The sequence below is a fragment of the Ursus maritimus genome, unplaced genomic scaffold (assembly GCF_017311325.1).
Source record: "Ursus maritimus isolate PB19 unplaced genomic scaffold, ASM1731132v1 scaffold_29, whole genome shotgun sequence".
Taxonomy (NCBI): Eukaryota; Metazoa; Chordata; class Mammalia; order Carnivora; family Ursidae; genus Ursus; species Ursus maritimus.
The window spans coordinates 23,300,465-23,322,898 of NW_024425452.1; the positions used below are offsets into that span (position 1 = coordinate 23,300,465).

General features: G+C 35.8%; 1 protein-coding gene across 1 annotated transcript in view; it reads left to right on the forward strand.

Annotated features, from left to right (window-relative positions):
• The window catches only part of FAM135A (family with sequence similarity 135 member A), a 123,888-nt gene that overhangs the window by 25,865 nt on the left and 75,589 nt on the right, over positions 1–22,434 (forward strand). Inside the window, exons 6-8 of the mRNA XM_008684820.2 lie at positions 19,978–20,117; positions 20,225–20,295; positions 21,732–21,905. Of these exons, the coding sequence (XP_008683042.2) occupies positions 19,978–20,117; positions 20,225–20,295; positions 21,732–21,905 (385 nt within the window). The remainder of the gene's footprint in view (positions 1–19,977; positions 20,118–20,224; positions 20,296–21,731; positions 21,906–22,434) is intronic.

Genomic DNA, 22,434 nt, shown 5'->3' on the forward strand with positions numbered 1-22,434 from the left:
ATCATGACCTGAGCCAAAGGTCTTAAATTTAAGTCTTAAACCAATTTGAGTTAATTGCTGTGAGTGATATAAGGTAGGGGTGTAGTTTCATTCTTTTGCATGTGGGTATCTAATTTTCTCAGCACCGTTTAGAGACTGTCCTTTCCCCATTATATGTTCTTGGTATGTTGTCAAAGATTAGCTGATTATGTGTGTATAGGTTTATTTCTAGGCTCTGTTCTCCTCCATTGGTCTGTGTACCTGTTTTTATGTTGTCATCATACTGTTTTGATTACTGTAGCCTTTTAATAGTAATATTATAGCCTCGAAATCAGGAAGTGTGATGTCTCTAGCTCTGTTCATTTTTTCTTAAGATTACTGTGACTGTTCAGTCTTTTGTGGTTTTATATGAATTTAGAATAGTTTTTTTCTATTTCTGTGAAAAATGCCATTGAAATTTTGATAAAGATTATATTGAATCCATAGATCGCTTGCGGTAGTGTGGACATTTTAACAATATTAATTCTTGCATCGAACTTTACATCGGAATCCGGGATGTACTGTATGGTGACTAACACAATATAATAAAAAATCATTTAAAAAAAAAACAATATTAATTCTTTCAATCTAAGAACACAGGATATCTCTCCTTTTATTTGTGCCTTCTTCAATTTCTTTCATCAGTGTCATAGTTTGTAATGTACATGTTTTTATCTCCTTGGTTAAATTTATTCCTAAGTATTTTATTATTTTTGATGCTATTGTAAATGGACTTTCTCCCATTTTTATTTATTATTATTTTTTTAAAATTTTATTTATTTATTCGACAGAGATAGAGACAGCCAGCGAGAGAGGGAACACAAGCAGGGGGAGTGGGAGAGGAAGAAGCAGGCTCATAGCAGAGGAGCCTGATATGGGGCTCGATCCCATAACGCCGAGATCACGCCCTGAGCTGAAGGCAGACGTTTAACCGCTGTGCCACCCAGGCGCCCCATCTCCCATTTTTAAATAGAGTTGATTTTACATTTATGAAATAAACATGCACAGAACAACTACCTTTTATTTATTGATTTTTTTATTGAAGTATAGTTAACATATAATGTTATATTAGTTTCAGGTAAATGACACAGTGATGGGATTGCTTTCTTGATTTCTCTTTTGAACAGTTCATTGGTAGTATATAGACAAGGAACTGATTTTTGTATGTTGATTTTCTATCCTGCAACTTTACTGAATTTGTTGATTAGTTCCAACACTTTTTTTGATGGAGTCTGTAGATCATGTCATCTGCACACAGATAATTTTACTTCTTCCTTTCCTATTTGGGTGCCTGCAATTTCATTTTATTGCCAAATTGCTGTTGCTAAGACTTCCAGTACTGTGTTGAATAGAAGTGATGAGAGTGGGTACCCTTGTTTCTAACTTTAGAGGAAAGATATTAACTTTTCACCATTGGGTATGATGTTAGCTGTGGGCTTGTCCTGTACAGCCTTTATTATGTTGAGCCACATTTCTTCTATACCTACTGTACTGAAGTTTTTGTCATGAAAGTATGTTGAATTTGGTCACATGATTTTTCTGCATCTACTGAAATGATATGATTTTTATCCTTCATTCTGCTCTTATGGTATATCATGTTTATTTGCATATGTCAGATCATTCTTGCATCCCAGGGATAAATGTCTTGACCCTACTAAATGATCCCTTTAAAGTACTCTTGAATTTGGTTTGTTAGTATTTTGTTGAGGTTTTTGCATCAGTGTTCATCAGGAATATTGGCTGGTAATCTTTTCTTGTAGTGTATTTGTCTGGCTTCCACATCAGGGTAGTGCTGGTCTTTTGAAATGAGTTTGAAAGTGTTCCTTTCTGGGCAATTTTTTGGAAAAATTTGAGAAGGATTAGTATTTATTCATCTCTAAGTGTTTGGTAGAATTGACCAGTGAAGTCATCTGGTCTTGGGCTTTTATTCGTTGGGAGATTTTTGATTACTGATTCAATCTCTTACTTATTGGTCTGTTCAGAATTTGTTTCTTCATGATTCAGTCTTGATAAGGTGTATGTTTCTAAAAATTTATCCATTTCTCCTAGTGTATTTAATTTGTTGGCATTAATTATTCTTATCCTTTGTATTTTTGTCATATTAGTTGTAGTGTCTTTCATTTATAGTTACATTTATTTGAATCGTTTTTTTCATATTCTAGCTAAAGGCTTGTTCATTTTGTTTACGTTTTCAAAAAGCCAACACTTAGTTTCATTGATCTTTTCTATTTCTAGTCTCTATTTCATTTATTTCCACTCTGATCTTTGTTATTCCCTTCCTTCTGCAAACCTTGGGCTTTTTGAGGTGTAAGGTTAAGTTGTTTGAGATCTTTCTATGTTATTTGTGTGACAGAAATATTACATGTAATTAATGTCATTTACAGACTAATGTTATTTTAACATTGTGACAAACAGTATTTCAGAAATACCCAAATAGAGTACTTTCTTTTTAAATGCTTTTTCCTGGAAACTGTGATTTTGGTTTGTTTTTAATTAGTTGTAAATCCAGATTTAGTTAGTCATTGTTGCTATTTCAGCTTCTAATACTATTAACTTTGTAGTATTGACCGTGAAATGTCCATTGTTTGTTAATTCACGAGTGTGGAAAGGAAGTATCTTTTAAAAATAGTTTATAGCAGACACCAGTCTTTAAAAGAGAAGCCTGGGTTTGGAAAGCATTAAAATTCCATAATATATGATTTTTAGTTTGTATGGGAAAACATTATTTATGTGAGTATTTTTATAACATTATACAAGAACATTTTTAAGAGGCCCATAGTTTTTCAATAAATTATAACAGCCAAAATGGAAAGCACAAGAACTAGATTTTGAACAGAAGAAGAAAAATAAAATTTCTTTTTTTTTTTAAAGATTTTATTTATTTATTTGACAGAGAGAGAGAGAGACAGCGAGAGAGGGAACACAAGCAGGGGGAGTGGGAGAGGAAGAAGCGATGTGGGGCTCAGTCACGCCCTGAGCCAAAGGCAGACGCTTAAGGACTGAGCCACCCAGGCGCCCTGAAAAATAAAATTAATTTCACACTTTTTCAAATCAGCAAACTTTTGTCTGTCATGTGTAAAATAATACCTAATATACTTTCTCAAGATCTTTTTTATCCTAATGCTGTGTCAGTGTATTTTATTTTCCTCTAATTTAGAGTATCTTATTTTTCTTGTTTATGGTACACACTTATATGTATGGATTTTTACACATGACCCTTAACAAGTTATGAGATGTGCTTTCCCCATCCCAATACCATTCCCAGCATGATTATCTTTTATACGTGTGTAGTGTTCCACAGGTTCTTGTTTCATCCTCTGAACATCTCTGTGATAATGTAAGTCTGGTATTTCAGTTGTGTTTCCTACCAGTGTACCCCATAATAGCCTATCATGTTAAATGTTTAAGTTCATATGAAAATTATAGAGGACATTGGTTGATGGAGTTGGTGACTTATTAAGGCTCACAGGCATAGTAGATCCAAAATAATGTTCTCATGCCCAGATGAGTTTTTCCTCACCAGTATTCTCGAAAAAAAGAGAGAGAGAGAGCACGTGCTAGCTCATACATGCAAAGATGGCAGCAAATTTATTCCAATCTTAGAGATACTGATTTGGTTCTCTTTTTATGTCCTTCTTCCTTCAAGATTTGTTTCATTTTAAAATAGTATTTAAGAGTTCCCAGGGTGTGTATCTTTTTAATATTAGTAAATTTGTTAGGAAAAGTTACCCTTCCCCAAATTTTCTGCTTCCAGAAACTACTCCTATGAATTTGGCTGACTTTATTTTAATACATATCATTGATTTCTAGATTCATTCTCGATAACATAAATATATTTATATTGTGGGGGAATTTCTTTATCCTATGTGTTAATTCTCTTTTTACTGCTGTTTCTTAAAAATTCACTTCTTCTAAGGTCTTGGATTTTCTCTATTACATATCCTATTTTCCTTGTTTGATTTGTACTATCACCCCAGACCTTTTCTTTCCAGTACTGTATTTTACCGTGACCCCTACACTTTATGTGTATTTCTGAAAAACTTCTGGAAGAAGAAAGAAAGTAATGATTTTGTTTGTGAGTTGCAGAAAGGCAGGTTAGATGTGGTAGGAATTAGATGGTATTATACAGCTTATTGCAACACATTTAAATTATTTCCAGCACGAAATTGTGCTGACAGTGAGGGCTTTGAGTCAGGAAATAGCTGTCATCTACAATAGCATCAGTCATAAAAGACAATGAGTATTTATAGGGCTGTTGAAAATTGATTAATAAGAAAATATTCACAGACTTCTACAACAAAGAAGTCATTGCTTGTTCTAAGAAACTGGCCCCAGTTTGAAATGTTAGAGCACTATGTACAATTTTGATAAAAAGTTCAAATAACAACTCCCCATTTCTAATAATGATAGTATTTTTTAAAAAGAAACATGTGTTTCATTTGCTTTTTAATATCCACACATCCCTTTTTTCTGAAAAAATAATTTTATGAAAATAAGTAGTTAAAAATCTATTAGTCTAGAAAGATTTGTAGTAAAAACATAGTTACTTTTTTAGATGCTACTTTTAACTATTTTTCTAGTTCTAATGGTTTCCTTTATATAGACATTTTCACTTCCTGGTATGATGAATGCAACTGAATTGTAAACTGTTTCCTCCCTCCCTTCCCCCTACTTTTTAAGAGATCCCATTATTCCCATATCTTTCTTTGACTTTGAAGTTACTATTAAATAATAGATTGTTTAAATCTCCATTTCCTATTTTAGCCAATATGACAAACCCTATTTTGTAATATAAGGATATAAGCAGTCTTGCCTCTTTTTTAAAATTTTCTCTTTTCCTCCCACTTTCAACCTGTTAAGTATATCCTTTCTTTTATAATATCAAGGTAGCTAGCATTCGAATTCTGTTTTGTAACTGTAGTTAAATCTTAATATGCTCTGTCTCTGGGTTGATTACAAATGTCGAAAACAAGTAAATAGCATTTTCATTTTTATGGTAACACAAGAGGGAAGGTGTTTATAAAATTGAAATGACTATCCACCATAAAGAAGGAAGATCTTAATTAAGTTTCTGACAAGACAAGACAAATCTAGTTACCGTTTGTGGTATTGATCTGGGCCACCTGTGATATAGAGATAGCTATAGGTATATCTTAGGTATTTTAGAAGCTTGTATTTTCAAAGATGCAGCTCTGTTGTCAACAAAGTCGCAACTTGGAGTCAGGATACCAGCTTTCTTTTATGTTACCTTGGAAAACTCACTTAACCTCTTCGAGCTTCAGTTTCTCATCTGGGAAGTATGTTACCTGCTTTGCAAGGTGGTTGTTTGTTAAATAAGTGAAATTCCTCAGCAAACTAAAGGGCTGTATACATGTAAAATATTATTATTCAATTTTTCATAATATAAGTGAGAAGCAGTCACATTTTGTCTCATTTACTATACTATTTGTGAACCATTTAATGCAAAGAGCTGAAAGTTAAGATAAAGTTAATTTGATGTTTTCCTCTCATTATATAATTGTGCAGCATAATAAGCATGTTAATAAGTAAATTAAATTTTTTAAATTAATAAATAATTTATTTTTTAAATTATTAATTACATAATTTTTAAATTATTAATTTTTTAAATTAATAAAGCTATTTCTGGGATAAGAAGAATAAATTAGAATGACCAAGGGTAAGAAGGGAAATCCAAAGGGAAGAAGAGACCTCACAAAAGACCCCTGAATTTATAACTTACCAAGGAAATCTAAGTTCCTGTGCTTGCATTTCTGTGATTATAAAACTAACTTTATCTGTAGATAGTGTTTGAATTTGGATTTGTTCTGCCACTCGCTAGCAAGTCTTGTTCTGCGACTTACTAGCTGTTTGGTCTTAAGCAAATTATTCACTTTTTTCTGAGCCTTACCTAATCAGTGAATGGAAATAATCGCTGTCTTACAGTATGTTTGTGAAAATTAAATGAGAAAAAGGTAAAGAGACCTGGTATAATGCCCAGTAAGTATTGGTTCCTTTTGTCATGCCCTCTGTTTCTATCCCAAATTGCCCCAGATTTTAAAAAACTGAAATAAGGTGGATTCTAGGATCTCAGAACCAACCTAAGGAAAGATAGTCATGAAGAAGGAGTTGCCCGGCAACCATTTATATGCCTTTTCTTTCTCAGTTCTCAAGAATTAGCCTTATTTATATACAGGATCGCTGAGTGATATGGTTTAATCTTTTTATACCTCCTTTGAGTCTTTTCTTCCCCAACGAGACAGCTACTTCTTACTGGTTTTAAGTGTTCTGTGATATGTGTAAGAGTGAACGGCATACCTGTGTTTAAACTACTTTACCAGTATGACACAGAAGACCAAGCACAGGCTCTGGGGGCAAACAACAGTGGCATTTGCTTCTGGGTAAATTATTTAAATTATCAGAGCCTTGGTATCTCTAAAATAGATATATTAGCCCCTGCCCTATAAAATTGCCTAAAGGATTAGTAACAATATACATAAAGCACAGTGCCTGGCACATAGTAAGTGCTCTATAGATGGTAGTTAGTAGTAGTAGTAAAATAAAACTGCTACTTTTTTGTTTTTCTTTTTTTTTTAGTGAATAAGTTTAATATATAATGTGTAAATTTAAGGTATACCATGTGTTACTTTGATACATTTATTTATTGTAATGTGATTGTTGTTTTACCAGTATTTATCAACATTACATAATTGTAGCATGGTATTATTGTTGCCTGTATTCATTATACTGTGCAGGAGATTTCTATGGCTTATTTACTGCTCCTTGCAGGTTTGTATTCTTAGCAACATCAGTCTTATCTCCCCACTACCTCATCTCCTGTTAATGACATTTTACTCTCTGTTTTTTACAAGTTTGACTTTTTTAGATGCTACAAATAACTGAATACATTATTTTTTATTTTTCTGACCTATCTCATTTAGCATAATGTGCTTAAGTTCCCTCCATGTTGTTATAAATGGCAAGACGGTCTCCTTTCTAACAGTTGAATATCATTCCATTGTGTGTGTGTGTGTGTAGATATCTATCTATCTATCTATCTATCTATCTATCTATCTATCCCACATCTTTTTTATCCATTCAGTCATCATTTCCATATCTTAGCTATTGTGAATAATGCTGCAGTAAACATAGGAGTGCATTTCTCTCTTTGAAATCTTGTTTTCATTTCCTTTAGATAAATACCCAGAAGTGAGGATTGCCGGATCGTATGGCAGATTTATTTCTAATTTTTTAAGGAACCTCCATATTGTTTTCCATAGTGGTCAGACCAATGTACATTCCCACCAACAGTGTATATGGTTTCCCTTTCACCACATCCTTGTTAGCACCTCTTGTCTCTTGTCTTCTTGATAATAGGCATTCCAGTACACTTAAGGTGATACGTCCTTGTGTTGTTGATAAGCATTTCCCTGATGTTTTGTTGATTAGCATCTTTTCATTTGCTTATTGGCCATTTTGATGTCAGCTTTGGAAAAATTTCTATGTAGTCCTTCTACAAGACTGCTATTTATGAGGAGAAAGGGAAAATTGCATAAAACCTCAAACAATAATTTATGGGGAAAGTCTTATTGTATGTGTGTGTGTATATACACACACATACACACACGTATACTCTCCACTTTGATAGGAGTTTCACAGCTAGATAAGCATTTGGACTAATAAGAAATCAACCCTAGTTGAACAAAAAAGTAATTTCCAAAAAAAAAAAAAAAAAAAGGATAATTTCCAGTTATTTGTATTTGGCCAGAGTTTTTCTAAGGCCATCTATTCTGGATAAAATTCTTTGTGTATACATGTATTCCTATGTACCACCACCCAGTGCTTTTATAAAGGCGATAGCGGTTAAGAACAAATTAATATCAAGAAAAAAGGAAGGCTGGAAATAAAGGCTAGCTATTAAAGTAAGGAGAGATTGTCCCAGTTACTTTGCCTTGGCAGTAGTTAATTGGCCACTTGAAATAACGCTTCAAATATTTTGGCATAGAAGAATCACGTTTTTCCCTCTTAGTTGTCTCCTTAAGCTTTTCTGAGCCACCAGCTTTTCAGGAGCTTCCTTTGAAACCCATTGAAATATTTTGACAGTTTTGCTGAATTGTTAAGATTTTTCTTGATTTGACCCTATCCTATATATCTAACCTTATTTCCCACCATGTCTTTGTGGATTCTCCCTATGGAACCACTTCCATTTTCTCAAATTTGATGGGTTCGAACTTACCTCATGTTTTTTGCATGTTTTCCCTACCTCATTATCTCCTTTTTTAAGCACTAGGTAATTCCCAGTTAGAAGTTTTCTCTGCTGTGTTTCATAGCACTTTCTATAAACATCTTTTACCTTTTAGCATGTTTTATTTTTTTGTTATTTCTTTTATTATAATACAAACATCAAGAATCGTTAAAGAAGGGGCGCCTGGGTGGCTCAGTCCTTAAGCGTCTGCCTTTTGCTCAGGGCGTGATCCCGGCGTTGTGGGATCGAGCCCCATGTCAGGCTCCTCCGCTGGGAGCCTGCTTCTCCCTCTCCCACTCCCCCTGCTTGTGTTCCCTCTCTCGCTGGCTGTCTCTCTCTCTGTCAAATAAATAAATAAATAAATAAGATCTTTAAAAAAAAAGAATCGTTAAAGAAGAATGCTTTTTAAAAATGAGGAAAATTTAAAGAAATACACAACTTCATTTTATGTCACTAATCCATTATGGTTAATAATAACCGAATAATCTCAATACTCATGAAGGGAAAACTCAACATAGAGTTAGAGCTTTCAATAAACTTTGCATAACTTATGAAACTTGAGTCCATTTGGTGTTATAAGCCTCCATTTTGCTTTACCTAGATTCAGTAGTTTCTTTCAGTCACTGCCATTATTTGTCTTTTTACCTGGCATAACAGATAGTGATAATTACATTGGCATTTGCTTTGGCCTCCAAAATAGGGAGTTAAGAGATTATGACTTTGTAGTGCAATTATTTGCTTGAATGTTTCTATTCAAACTAGATTGGGAACTCTGAAAACAAGGGCAGCGTTCTAATTTATGTTCATATCTCTCAGTTCCCACTATTTTAGAAGCTTAATTAAGTTACAGTTGAATGAATGCTTACTTGTTCACAAAATAAATAACAGATATCAATGCCAGCTGCTTAACCAAAGGAAATGGAAATGTGAAAGGTAGTGATAGGAATAAAATATAAAATATAAATTATTATGACTTAATATAAGTGTTTGTAGGCCTCTATCACGGGTCTCTAAAAGTATAGATCTGATGTTTGGGTTAGCAGATAACTGATAGGCAAAGTGAAAATAGAGTTCTTTCAACAAGGAGTTAGGGCACCAAATTAAGAAGTTAGGTGAAAGTTCAAGTATTTGATAAATTAAATTAAAGCAATGAAAAAGATATATGTGGTTCCCAACGTCATGGATGGAGGTTATCATCTGGTGAATATTAAAAGGCAGAGAAGGTTTCAGATTCAAGACAATAAACGGACTATACACATATGTTTGGGTCTTTTTGTTTCTAAGACTCTTTTGTAATAGCAACATAAAACACAAGAAGGAATAGCAAAATAGTTCAATACGTTTTTGTAGGACAGAAAGCAGAAGTGAGAACTGAACTGCCTTTTGGGACACCTTACTCCAGGGATTTCAGGAAGGTATAGCAGATGAAGGGAAGTAAGAGTGGGCCTGAAAGCAGGTATTAATTAAAGGTCTGTAATCAGATCAACCGTGATAGTTGGACATCCCAGGCCCAACTGCAGAATGTCAGGAAGATTAGTATTTACCTTTGGACAAAAACCTCAGGACTTTTCTCTAAATAAATTAGCATGGGATATTAACATATTAACACTTCAGAGTAAAGCATTTATTCTTTTGTATGTGTGTTTGGTAAAAAGCAAGTAACATGAAATCTATCCTCAACAAATTTTTGAGTGTATAGTCCAGTGTTGCTAACTGTATGCATATTGTTATCACCAGATTTCTAGAACTTTTTAACCTTGCATGACTGAAACTGTACCATTGAATAGCAGTTCCTCATTTCTCCCTCCTTCCAGCCCCTAGTAACCACCATTCTACTTTCTTTGATAAGTGTGACTATATTAGATCACATGTAGAATCGTGTAGTGTTTGGACTGTTTCACTTAGCGGAAGTCCTCACAGTTCATCCATATATTGTAGTATAGAATTTTCTTCCTTTTTTTTTTTTTTTTAAAGATTTTATTTATTTATTCAACAGAGATAGAGACAGCCAGCGAGAGAGGGAACACAAGCAGGGGGAGTGGGAGAGGAAGAAGCAGGCTCATAGCAGAGGAGCCTGATGTGGGGCTCGATCCCACAACGCCGGGATCACGCCCTGAGCTGAAGGCAGACGCTTAACTGCTATGCCACCCAGGCGCCCCGCTTCCTTTTTTTTTTTTAAGTTTGAAAATATTATATTATATAACTCATTTTGTTTACTCTTTCATCTACTGATGAAATTTAGGTTGTTTCCTCCACTTGGCCTTTGTGAATAACGTGGCAATGAACACAGAAGTGCAGATATGTCTTCAAGGTCCTGTTTTCATTTCTTCTAGATAAGTACCCAGAAGTGTAATTGCTGGATCATATGATAGCTCTGTTTTTAATTTTTTGAGAAACCTCCATACTGTTTTCCATAGTGGCAACACCGTTTACATTGCCACCAACAGTGTACATGGGTTGCAGTTTCTCCACAAGTGCTGACCCTGTACATAATGCTGTATGAAGTAAGAGATACGTGAGACATGGACCTTGCCTTCAAGAAGTTCCTTTTTCTTCTTCAGATTCTCTTCCTTTCCATCTTCATTTGACTCTTTTTTATAGTTACAGCTCAAATGCTATATTGTCCACAAAGCCTTTCCTGAGTTCACAGACTAGCTTTACCCTTGTAAGATACCATAGGACTCTATCCTCTGTCATGCTCGGCACAAATGTAATTTACAGAATTAGATGAGGGCAGGGAAAGTGGTTTTGTTGTTGTTGTTGTTTTCTTTGGTTTGATCACTTAGAACAATGCATGGCACAGAGTAACTGTACAATAAATAAAATTTTTTTTTGAAATGTGTCATACAGTTTTTGAAGGTCACATAACATATTATTTTATTAAATAATAAAATGAATACCGAAATACTCAACCCTTCACCTAAGAAATAGAACATTACTAGTACCGTAAAAACCTACCCCTCCTGATTTTTGTGTTAATCATTCTTTTGCTTTCTGTATGGTTTATCACCTATGAATGTTACCCAAGTATATATCTGGTTGAGTCTGGAAAAACTGAGTAGTAAGCACAAACCCAGTTGTGTAAGAAAGCTGCAGTATCACTACTATTAAATGAAGCTCCCAGAAGAAAAGCTAAGTAGAGTCTTTGGGTTATAGTATGTTTCTGTATAGTTAAAAAGTTTTAAGACTCCCCTTTGGGGAAGTTTATGGGCAAGGTCAGGAGTGAATTGTGTAAAATTTAGAGCTCACCACATTCAGGACTTCTGGTAAGGTTGTAATGTGATGAAGTGTTAGATATCCACACATGGAGTAGGCTGATTGCATCTAAACTTAACATTTAACTTTTCCTCCTTCAACTCTCAGGAGCAGGTCAAAGCAGAAGCTGTGCAATAAAGAGAGTGCCCTCTTATGATCTAGTCAATAGGGAAGAAACTTCATCAGTGCACCCCAAGACAAATATGTGTCTGCCCAAGTGTTTATTCTTAGGATAAAATGGTACCATGACAGTAAGGATCTTTCAGATGACGATCTCAACATATCTATTTGCTAAGGCTTACAATCCAATGTTTATTAGTCATGTTCTATAAGGCAGAAGATTCTTTAGAATCTTCCTTCACCATCTTCCTAGGGATTCCCTTTGCCTCTCTTCCACAGGATATCTATTTACTAACACCTGTTTTTCTTTCTTGGTTTACTCTCCTTTTGGTGGAGCCTGTTTCAATATCTTGTTGAGGAAAGTGGCATAGGAACTTTTTAAAACCTTCCATGTCTAAAAATGTCTTTATCCCCCTCTTGTTTGAAAGTTTAGCTAAGTATAAAATTCTAGGTTGGAACTCTCTTTTCTTCACAATTTTGAAAATATTGGTCCATTGTCTTTTGGTTTGTAGCATTGCTATTGGGAATTCCAAAGCCATTCTGGTTGTTGACTCTTTATATGACCTTTTCCCCCTTTCAGGAATCTTGTAGAATTTTCTCTTTGTTTATCTAGTGTTCTGATGGCACATAATGATGTACCTTGGGTCTCTGAGTACTCATTGGGCCCTTTTAATCTGGAAACATGTGCTTCAGTTCTGGGAAGTTTTCTTATTTTGCTAGTGATTTTCTCCTATCTGTTCTCTGTTCTTTCTTTCTGAAACTTCTGTCATTCAGGTAGTGGATCATCGTCACTGGTTCTTTCAATTTTTAGTTTTTTTCTCTCTTTTTTTCCATTTCTGTCTTTCTTCTGTACTTTCTATTGTACTTATTTCTCCAACTTTAATCCCTTTTGAGCTTTTTTTTCTTTTTTTTTAAAGATTTTATTTATTTATTTGACAGAGATAGGAACAGCCAGCGAGAGAGGGAACACAAGCAGGGGGAGTGGAAGAGGAAGAAGCAGGCTCATAGCAGAGGAGCCTGATGTGGGGCTCGATCCCACAATGCCGGGATCACGCCCTGAGCTGAAGGCAGACGCTTAACCGCTGTGCCACCCAGGCGCCCCCCTTTCTGAGCTTTTTGTATTTGTTGTTTCTCTCTTTTTTACCTTTCCTTCTCTCTGTCTTCCTCTTCTCTTTCCTCTTTGTTTTCCTTACCTTTGATCCCTTCTCCTTCTTTTTTTAAATCTAAGAGTCTTTTGTTTTCTGAGTGTTCCTCTATCATAGCAACATTTTCTTGTTTCATGAAATGCAATATCTTTTCTCTAAGAACAATATTGATAGGCTTTTAAGGTTTTTTTTCTACAAGTTTTTTTTTCTTTTTGTTTTGGTCTCTAACTTGCATGGTAGAAGCTTTCTTCTGGTGTCTGATAATCCTCAGTTGTGTATACATGACTGAAAGGAAAGTTAATTGGAAGTTCTGAGAGCATACTTGGGACTTGTCTCTTTGACCTTTGCATAGGGTGATGTTGGTGAGCCGTTTGCTAAGGAATCTTTGAAGTCAGTAGTCTATAGATCTTATCTATTATAATAGATCCATATAATATCTACTATATATGTATTGGGTTGGTCAGATTCTGTGTGTCAAGAAATGTGAAGAATCTGAGATTTTATTCTACATATTGTTGAAAATAATTCTTCATGGTTTCTCATGTTTCTGTACATCTTGTGAGCAGAGACACTGAAGAACTTCTGTTCCAGACTAACTTTTTAAGGATGTTTGTATTAAGTGAAGAGCTTTGGAAGATATAGTGTCTCTGTCTGGAGCAGAAGCAAGATTTGTTTACTGTAAGATAATGTCTCCCTCTAGTTCAAAGATTAGACAGGTTTTCCTATAGCCCCTTATAAAAGATTAAGGTTTCCTAAGCTTAGAGTTCCTCAGTTGTGACCTAAAAACCACTATATGCACAGCATCCACTTGGGCTTACCTCTGTGTCACCCCCATGGAACTTGGAGGAATAAGGAAGGACAAGGGGAACTGATGTGATCATGCAGCTCATGATACTTGCTCTGCTGTAAGTAACAAAGGCCTTTGTTTCTGACCTAGAAGTCTCCTTTCTTCTCCCAGCACCCATGAAACTATGGCAGGCTAGCTTGTTAGCCTGCAAGTAGGATAAAATCTTAAGATTCCTTACACTTGAAGATGTTTTCTATTTCCTTCCTGGAGAGTAAGAATCTTAACTGCCAGCCTCTGGAAATCCAGTAGAGAAGTTCTGTGTGTCTCTGCATTCAGTAGTCAGTATGCCTGTGTTCATATACTCTTGTTCTCAGTTTTGCCACATGACTTCCAGCTCAGAGGGCCTTTGTTTTATCTTCTTCATGGAATAAACCTTTAGGCTTCTGTGAAGGTGAACAAGGGGCAGCAACCTAGTGGCATATGGTAGAGGAGAGGACATCTGAATCTGTTCTGTTCTTTGCTGATAGGTCACCTTCTCAATTAAGCATCGCCTGACTTTTCTTTTTAAAACTGCTACCTTTCTTACCCTCTTTTGCCTTTACTTCACAGAACTTACTAACTTGAAACGTAGTGTATCATTTACTTATTATTTTTATTCTTTACCCCCTTCCTATTAGGGTATAAACTCTATTAGGTCAGAGATTTTTATTTCTTTATTTTGCTATATGCCCCCAATACCTAGAAAATGACCGTTATGGCACGTACTAAGTATTGGGTCAACATATACTTATGGATATTTTTGATTGGATGAGTAAATGAATGACTAGGAGGACCTTGCATATCTTTTGCCCCTTGCTCCTGATTTGAGAATAAAATTAAAGAGTCATTGGCTCGTCTTTTTAAAAGCTTTATGTATTGATATTAACTGTGGATATAGGTAATTTTCATAGAAGGTTAATTTTTGTCATTCCAAAGCAATTTAGAATAATGTATTTTGTACACAGTTTCTTATTACTGTGTTAGAATCCCTTTTAGGGCATTTCTAATGGCAGTGTTCCTTTTTTCTGTCGGGGCATTTCTGGCCCTCTTACTCAATAAATATTGAATGTAGTTTATTGGTAGAGCCAATAAAGTTGACTAAAAAATGATTAAAAAGGGGGTAGGCAATGAGATAGGAGCAAAAACAGTGTGATGACCAGGTAGCCAAATTAAAGAAGTGTTTCAAGAATGAGAGTATGTGTAACTATTTCTGGTGTTGATTATAAGTCAAGTAAGATGAGGTCTAGAATTGTATTTAGCAAAACAGAAGACATTAGCGATCTTACTAGGAGCAATTACATGGGCCAAAATCTATTTAACGTGTGAATTAATTATTGTTGTGTAAGAATTTACGCCCAAACTTAATTTAAAACAAACATTATGTCATAGTTTCTTTGGGTCTGGAATCCAGAAGTTGTTTAGCTGCTTGCCTCTGGCGCAAGGTCTCTCAAGAGGTCTATTACTTCTGCTGTATTCACATAGATCAACCCTGGGACTTCGTTGGAGGAATTGTGCAAGGTTGTAATACCAGGAGGTGAGACTCACTGGAAGCAGCCATCTTGGAGACTGGCTGTCAGAAAAATGGGCTAAAGGCAGAATGAGAGGGGATGAATTAGAGATGATGAATACCAAAGAATCTTTTGAGGAGTTTTGCCAAAAAAGGGAGCAGAGAAATAGGGAATTTGTCCAGATTGTATCTAAAGGTAGATGTACTAATGGAGCTTAAAGAATTTCTCTGATTCTTTTCTCATGAAATAAGAACCAAGGTTCTTAGTTGAGACTGAAGGGCAGAAAATAATTTACAAAATAGTCATCTAGGAATGCGGAGAGAGAATGGATTTGGAAAATATAGTATGATTGCTAAGCAGCACTGAGGGTCTATTCAAGATTAGTGATCATTAATTAAAATATAGTCAGTCAAGATTTGTGTATTTTTCCCCAGCTACATTCAGCTTGTAGGTACAAGTATGTGTGTGGGTACAAGGACAGGAAGTTAAATTTATAAAGGTTGAGATTTATCTAGGCAGATATGACAAAAAAAATTGGAATATATGCAAAAACGAGTGATAATGATGAAGTATGGAATTTAAGACGGGTAAGGAGGAAAGGGAGATTTTGAGAGAAAGTACAGGTATCACAAAAAGGAGTGTGGGATTCATGGAATCTAAATGGAGTCAAAAGATTGCTGAACTTGTGGTATTAGAGTAAGCTGGAGAGAGGATATTGATGGAACTCTAAATCGCAGAGGGATTGCGGTCATTGGTAATGTAGAAGTCTAGGCAATGACCATAGTAATGAGGCGATAAGGAGGGCTCGAAGGCAAGAACACTTAAGGAGAGGAGAAAGAGAACCTAGGAGGCGTGATGGCTAGAGTAGTTTTGGAGAAAGTGACCTTGAGTTAGGAAATAAAACCCTCAAGAAATGAGGGCTTGCAGAGTTCGTAGTGACTGCAAACATGAACGAGATGGTGAATGATACTGCTCAAGAGATTCAAAGCTGGTGGTAGGTATGGTTTTAGAAAGGAGAGACCAAGAATGTCTAAAAGCGTTAGTAAGGAACAAAGAAGCTCCAGGTCCAGTAGTAGTAGGAGTGTAGAAGCCCCCGCTTGAGAGGGCTACTCTGGAGCCGCACCCTGAGGAAATCAGTAGCAAAAACTTGTGCTTTTTGAGGCAGCAGATTCTAATTTCACATTACCAGGGTGCCTTAAAAAAAAATCTACTTTCCCTTGAGGAAAATTTCTTCCCCTTTTCAGCTCTTCTCTGAAATATTATAGAAGTTTCTGATCTACTTCAGATTGGTTTTCTTTCTACTTGGTTTCCTTTGAGATATTTGAGAACTGTCTCAAGCTTAGGAAAAAGTGTATGTGTGGTACAAATAACTTTTTTTCCTGAACCGTTTAAGAACAATTTGCCAACATGATGCTCCATCATCCCTATGTACTTCAGTATCTGTTTCCTCCAAACAACATTCTCCTACGTAACCCCAATAAAGTCAAGAAATTAATGTTGATACATTACTACCGTCTGTCCTCAACCCATTCAAGTTGTCCCAATAAAGTTGAGACTAGTTGTCTCAAAGTCATTTATAGAAAAATGATCCAGTTCAGAATCATGGATGGTAATTAGTTGTTATGTCTCTTTAGTCTTCCTCATTATGGAACAGTTCCTCAGGCTTTTTTTGACTTCCATGACCCTGAAACTGGTAAAGACTGTAATCCTATTAATTCGTAGAATGTCCCTCAGTTTGCATTGCTCTGTGATTTCCTCATGATTAGATTCAGGTTATGTGTCTTTAACACGAGTATCTCCGAAATGACACTATATGTTCTTCTCATTATATCCTAGTAGGTGCTACATGATTTGTCACGGTACTAATGATGTTAACTTGTATCATTTGATTAAGTCTCCTCAGACTGCTCCACTGTAAACTTAATTTTTCCCTTCAAGATTCTGTTTTTTTCATTCATTCATATATACATTTCATACAGACTTAAGAATTTCTATATTATTCATTGGATATTAATCTATTACTATCATAATTTATTTTGATGCTCCGTTCATCCCCAAAATGGCCAGCGGTAACCTCTTCAAGCTAGCTTCCATGTCCTTTTGATGTGTCCCCTTATTCTTTTAGTACTTCTTTACTTTCTGGTATGAAAAGATGATCCAGACTTCTCTTGTCCTATCTGTGCCCCAGCTCTGGAGTTAACCATTTGTCCAAAAGCTCTGGTTCCTTTAATGGCAAAAAGTATTATGAAACCAATATTTGGGGCTGTGTTGCTCTCAGGCCCTTTGAGTGGACAGAGCTAGTGAGTGCATATATGTACACACACATATATTTACACATGCATATACAAATTTACACCTGTTTTCACCTAAATATACTTCGAATACCATGAGTTCACATCAGTATTTCTAATTTCAATCTAGTACCACAGGATTCATTTTATATTTTTATCTACTTTCCATACGTGTACATCCTTTCTCTGAAAGATTTCCGTGAGAAACCTGACTCTCATTATCTTTAATATATTTTCATATTTGATCATTCTCTCATATGTGCCAGTCTCTTGTCACCCCCTCCCTCTCCCTCAGGATGCTCTCCTTACACCTCCTGGGCTTCAGCACCTCATGCCAGGTCACTTCTCTGTATGGATACTGTTCTCAAACCCACTTGAATGTACTAAGTCTTTGTGCCACGAGTTCCTACTGTAAGGATGTTGGCCTCACCTTACTTTGCCTCCATCAGAGTGTATCAGGCCCACTGCCCACACCCACCCTCACCACCATTATTCTTTTTGGACTCCTGTGCCTTGTCCCTGGCTGCTCTTCTGCAAGGACACCCTCCTCACCTAATTTGGGCTCCAGCACCCCACCCCACCCTCGCAGCCTTAAGTGTTCTCCCATGTGGTTACTCTTTTCATCTTGCTTGGGCTCCCAGTACCTCACCCTAAGTCATCCCTCCACCAGGATTGCCCTCTTCATCCTACACAGGCTCTGACATTAGGCAACTGCTCCATTTGAACACCTCCTTATTCCATTTAGACTCTGGCATCCCACTCTGTGCTCCCTGCTCTGCAGAGATGCCCACCTTATTTAAATGTTTAAATTCCACCTTGTAATGACCTGACACCAACAACTTGGATGAAGGTAAACCAATCTTTACAGGTAAAGGGTACAATCTTCTTCCACAAGACTGAGCTCACTTCAGACATCAGATCACACTTCAGGGGTCCACAAGCTACCCACATTTCTGATTAAATGGCTACAAATTTGGGGTTCCTATTACCCCTTTAGGTTTGGTAAGTTGCTGGAACAACACACAGAACTCAGGAAAGCACTCTACTTATTATTATGGTTTTATTATAGCAAAGGGATACATAACAGAGCCAGCCAAAAGAAGAGATGCGTAGGGCAAGGTCTGGGAGGGTCCCAGATTTGTGAAACTTCTGTTTTTCTCTCCCCCAAGGAGTCAGGATTCATTACCCTACCAGAAAGTTTGTATGTGACAATACGTGGAGTATTGCCAATCAGGGAAGCTTAGCTGATTGAATCATTGCTCAATCTCCAGCCTCCTTTCCGCTCACTGGAGGTTGGGCTCACATGATGTGTGTCAGCCCCACCTTTCTAGTCACATAGTTGGTCTTGTGTGGCAGCCCCCATCCTGAGTCATCTCCTTACCATAAACTGTCTGGGCCCACCATGAATAAACTCCACTACCACCATGACCACGACACCACCACCCCCCAGCCTTAGGTGTTCTCCCATGTGGTTGCCTGTCCTGAGAAATTCTAAGGATTTAGAGGCTACTTCCAAGGAATTGGGACAAAAGCCAAACAAGTTCTTTATTCCAAGGGATTAGAGATTACCACTCAGCAGCGGGACAATGGCCAATCAAATGCTTTAGTATGCATCTCTGAAAAACTAAACTGCTTCCTTCTGGGTATATAAATAAATTATTCCTCTTAAGATACCTACCTTGAGGGGTGCCTGGGTGGCTCAATTGGTTAAGCATCTGCCTCCAGCTCAGGTCATGATCTCAGAGTCCTGGGATTGTTTGGGCTCCCTGCTCATCAGGGAGTCTTCTCCCTCTGCCCCTCCTCTCCCCCCCACCCCTGCTCGTGTGTGCTGTCTCTCTGTCTCTCTCTCAAATGAATAAATAAAATCTTTTTTAAAAATCTAATTTGAGGAGGGGCGCCTGGGTGGCACAGTGGTTAAGTGACTGCCTTACGGCTCAGGGCGTGATCCCGGCATTATGGGATTGAGCCCCACATCAGGCTCCTCCGCTATGAGCCTGCTTCTTCCTCTCCCACTCCCCCTGCTTGTGTTCCCTCTCTCGCTGGCTGTCTCTATCTCTGTCAAATAAATAAAATCTTAAAAAAAAAAAATCTAACTTGAGGAGCACCTGGGTGACTCAGCACCTGGGTGACTCACCTTGGGCATCTGCCTTCAGCTCAAGTCCTGATCCTGGAGTCCTGGGATCGAGCCCCGCATCGGGCTCCCTGCTCAGCAGGGAGCCTGCTTCTCCCTCTCCCTGTGCTCTCTCTCTCACTCACTCTCTCTCTCAAATAAATAAATAAAATCTTCAAAATTTTTAATAAATACATAAAATCTTTTAAAAATCTACCTTGAGATTTCCTCATGTACCTTCTCAGATTAAAATAAATTGTACAACAGTTCTATAGTGGTTATTGTGTACTTATTCATTTTTTATATAGAAATTGTTAAACTTTCAGAAATGTTCTAATACTGCTGTAGAAAATTATAAGGCATTGGAGTAATATAATCAGACTTATAGTATTTTAAACTATTAATTTACTTGTATTATATTTTTCCTTTTTACCTGTCAGTTACGTATCTTATCTGTTTTAGGTGTGACTTTAGCTTTTCCAGCTTCGGTTCATGATTCTCTGATTTGCAGTAAAACATTTCAAATTCTATATAAAAATGAGGAGGTTGTTTTAAATGATGTCATGATCTTCAAAGTTAAAATGTTGTTGGATGAAAAAAAGGTAAACATCTCTTCCTATATATTTGGATAAATATTTTTTGTAGAGCCTCAAGGCATATTTCTAACTTCGAATATTCAAAAAAACCTTATATTGTAATTTCTCTTAAGATTGAAGAAACCCTTGAAGAAATGAATTTTTTGTTATCCTTGGATCTACACTTCACAGATGGAGATTATTCGTAAGTAGGCTATTCAAACAATTAAAAATCTTTAGTTTCTCATAACTGCTATGTATTCCCCATTTTCTTGTTAGAATTTATCGTCTCCCTTTCTTGTTTATTTGAACTACTTCTGTCTAATTGTGGAGTCTCGTGAGAGTAGTTAGGCCTACTCTTTTGCACCTATGTCAATTCCATGAGCCCCAGGTAGTAAATCAGACAAGTTGAAGAAATATGAAACAATTCCCTCGACTCTAGAAACTCCACTGTTGATATAATACCACTACTATGAGACATTTAAATATAACTGAACTCTCTTTCACTGTATCACTGACAGTCTTTCTTATGGCATGAGTGATGCCATCTTTAGGGAGGACTCTTGATATTTAGAGAGTTTTCAAGACTGATGACCTTTATACTTTGCAGTTATTTCTAGTTCATTAATTCCTAGAGCCCTTGAGGAAGTTTTAGGACTGGCTACTCTGAACTTGTTCACACATCTGGACATGCAATCATGTATTTTAGGGACACACTATGCTTTTGTTCATTTAAAACAAGAATCAGAGATTTGTTTAACAATTTTATTTTTGTAGGGTTTTTTTCTCATTTCAAATGTAATTACAGAAGTACTTCTTGAAAATTATATATAAATTTAGATAACACTTGTAGGATAAATGATTAAGCAGTTACCTTTTGAAAGGTATACTTGAGATGTCCTCTTTACTATCATGGAGGAATAAGAATTTTTTATGCGGCAGCTACTGCTCCTCTGTAATACTTGTTTATTACAAAGAATTCCTTAAGGGATTAAATTTCAAACCAAGTCAGAATCTTGTAAATGAACTAAGCTAAAATGATTTAGTAATTTATTAACTATAGGTACTTAAAATGTATGTATGGGTTAAAATACATACACACATGCACACAAACACACTTGGAAATCATTCTCATAACATTGTTTTAATTTTTTATATGTATAAATCTAATAACAGACTAAATATCTGTAAATAGATATCAACCAGTTGCTTACTTTCGAGCAGCACTTAATAACAAAGTTTTGTACAAAGAAAAATAATTTTAACTATCTTTTTGGGATTTATTACTGTAGGATTTGATCTGTATTATACTGCAGCCTTATAAGGAACTGTATTCCCTATGGAATAAAATTTAGTGAAAGATAGGAGTAATTCCTAAACTATCAAAAAGGACTCGTTTTATAGGGACATTATTGTAAAAACAGTCTATATCATGGACTGATAGAAAACTAGAGGTAAGATCTGGTTATTTTCTTATTAGAGTTCACATTTTTGTCTAAATGCAAATGTGATGCTTTAAAAATTATTCTCATTTCAAGTTCTAAAAAAGTAATTAAGTAACTGTTTTGCTACTTTAAACTACAAAATATTAGCCTTTACTAAATATGCCATACTTATATGCAAATGTATTGCTTTTTCTAGGGCAGATGATCTGAATGCCTTGCAACTAATAAGTAGCCGAACATTGAAGCTGCACTTTAGCCTCCATAGAGGCCTTCATCATCATGTTAATGTTATGTTTGATTATTTCCACCTTTCTGTTGTGTCCGTTACAGTCCATGCATCATTGGTTGCACTACACCAGCCACTAATAAGGTAAATTTAACCAATACTCTGGCCCTTATTAATGTAATGTCTTTTATTTTATAGTGAAAACATATACTTTGATAAAGTTAATTGAAGTAATACAGAATTTCTAAATTTATAATTATTAAATAAATGCTTTCATTTTATACTAGAGTAATAACATTTAAGAGTATGGGAACATTAGATTGATAATTCTTTTAATACAGAAATATAAAACAGTCTTTGTCAAATAAACTGACCAAGAAAAATAATGCAGTCTGGAAATAACCATACAGCATTGTTTAGTCTGTACCTGTGTTTTTAAGCAATGCTATGTACTATGTTCATTCTCTGAAAAAGTATATTCGTTTTTTCTGTTTCTTTGTCTCTTGTCTGGATCACCTAATTTTTCTTAAATCTGTGCTATACAATAATTCTTGTTTTCTAAGTCATTAATTTTGTGGATCTTTACTAATAAGCTTTTTAAACTATAACATGTACCATTTTAGCTTAAAAGTACATAATATTCTAGATTATAATAAATGCATTAAGATAATTT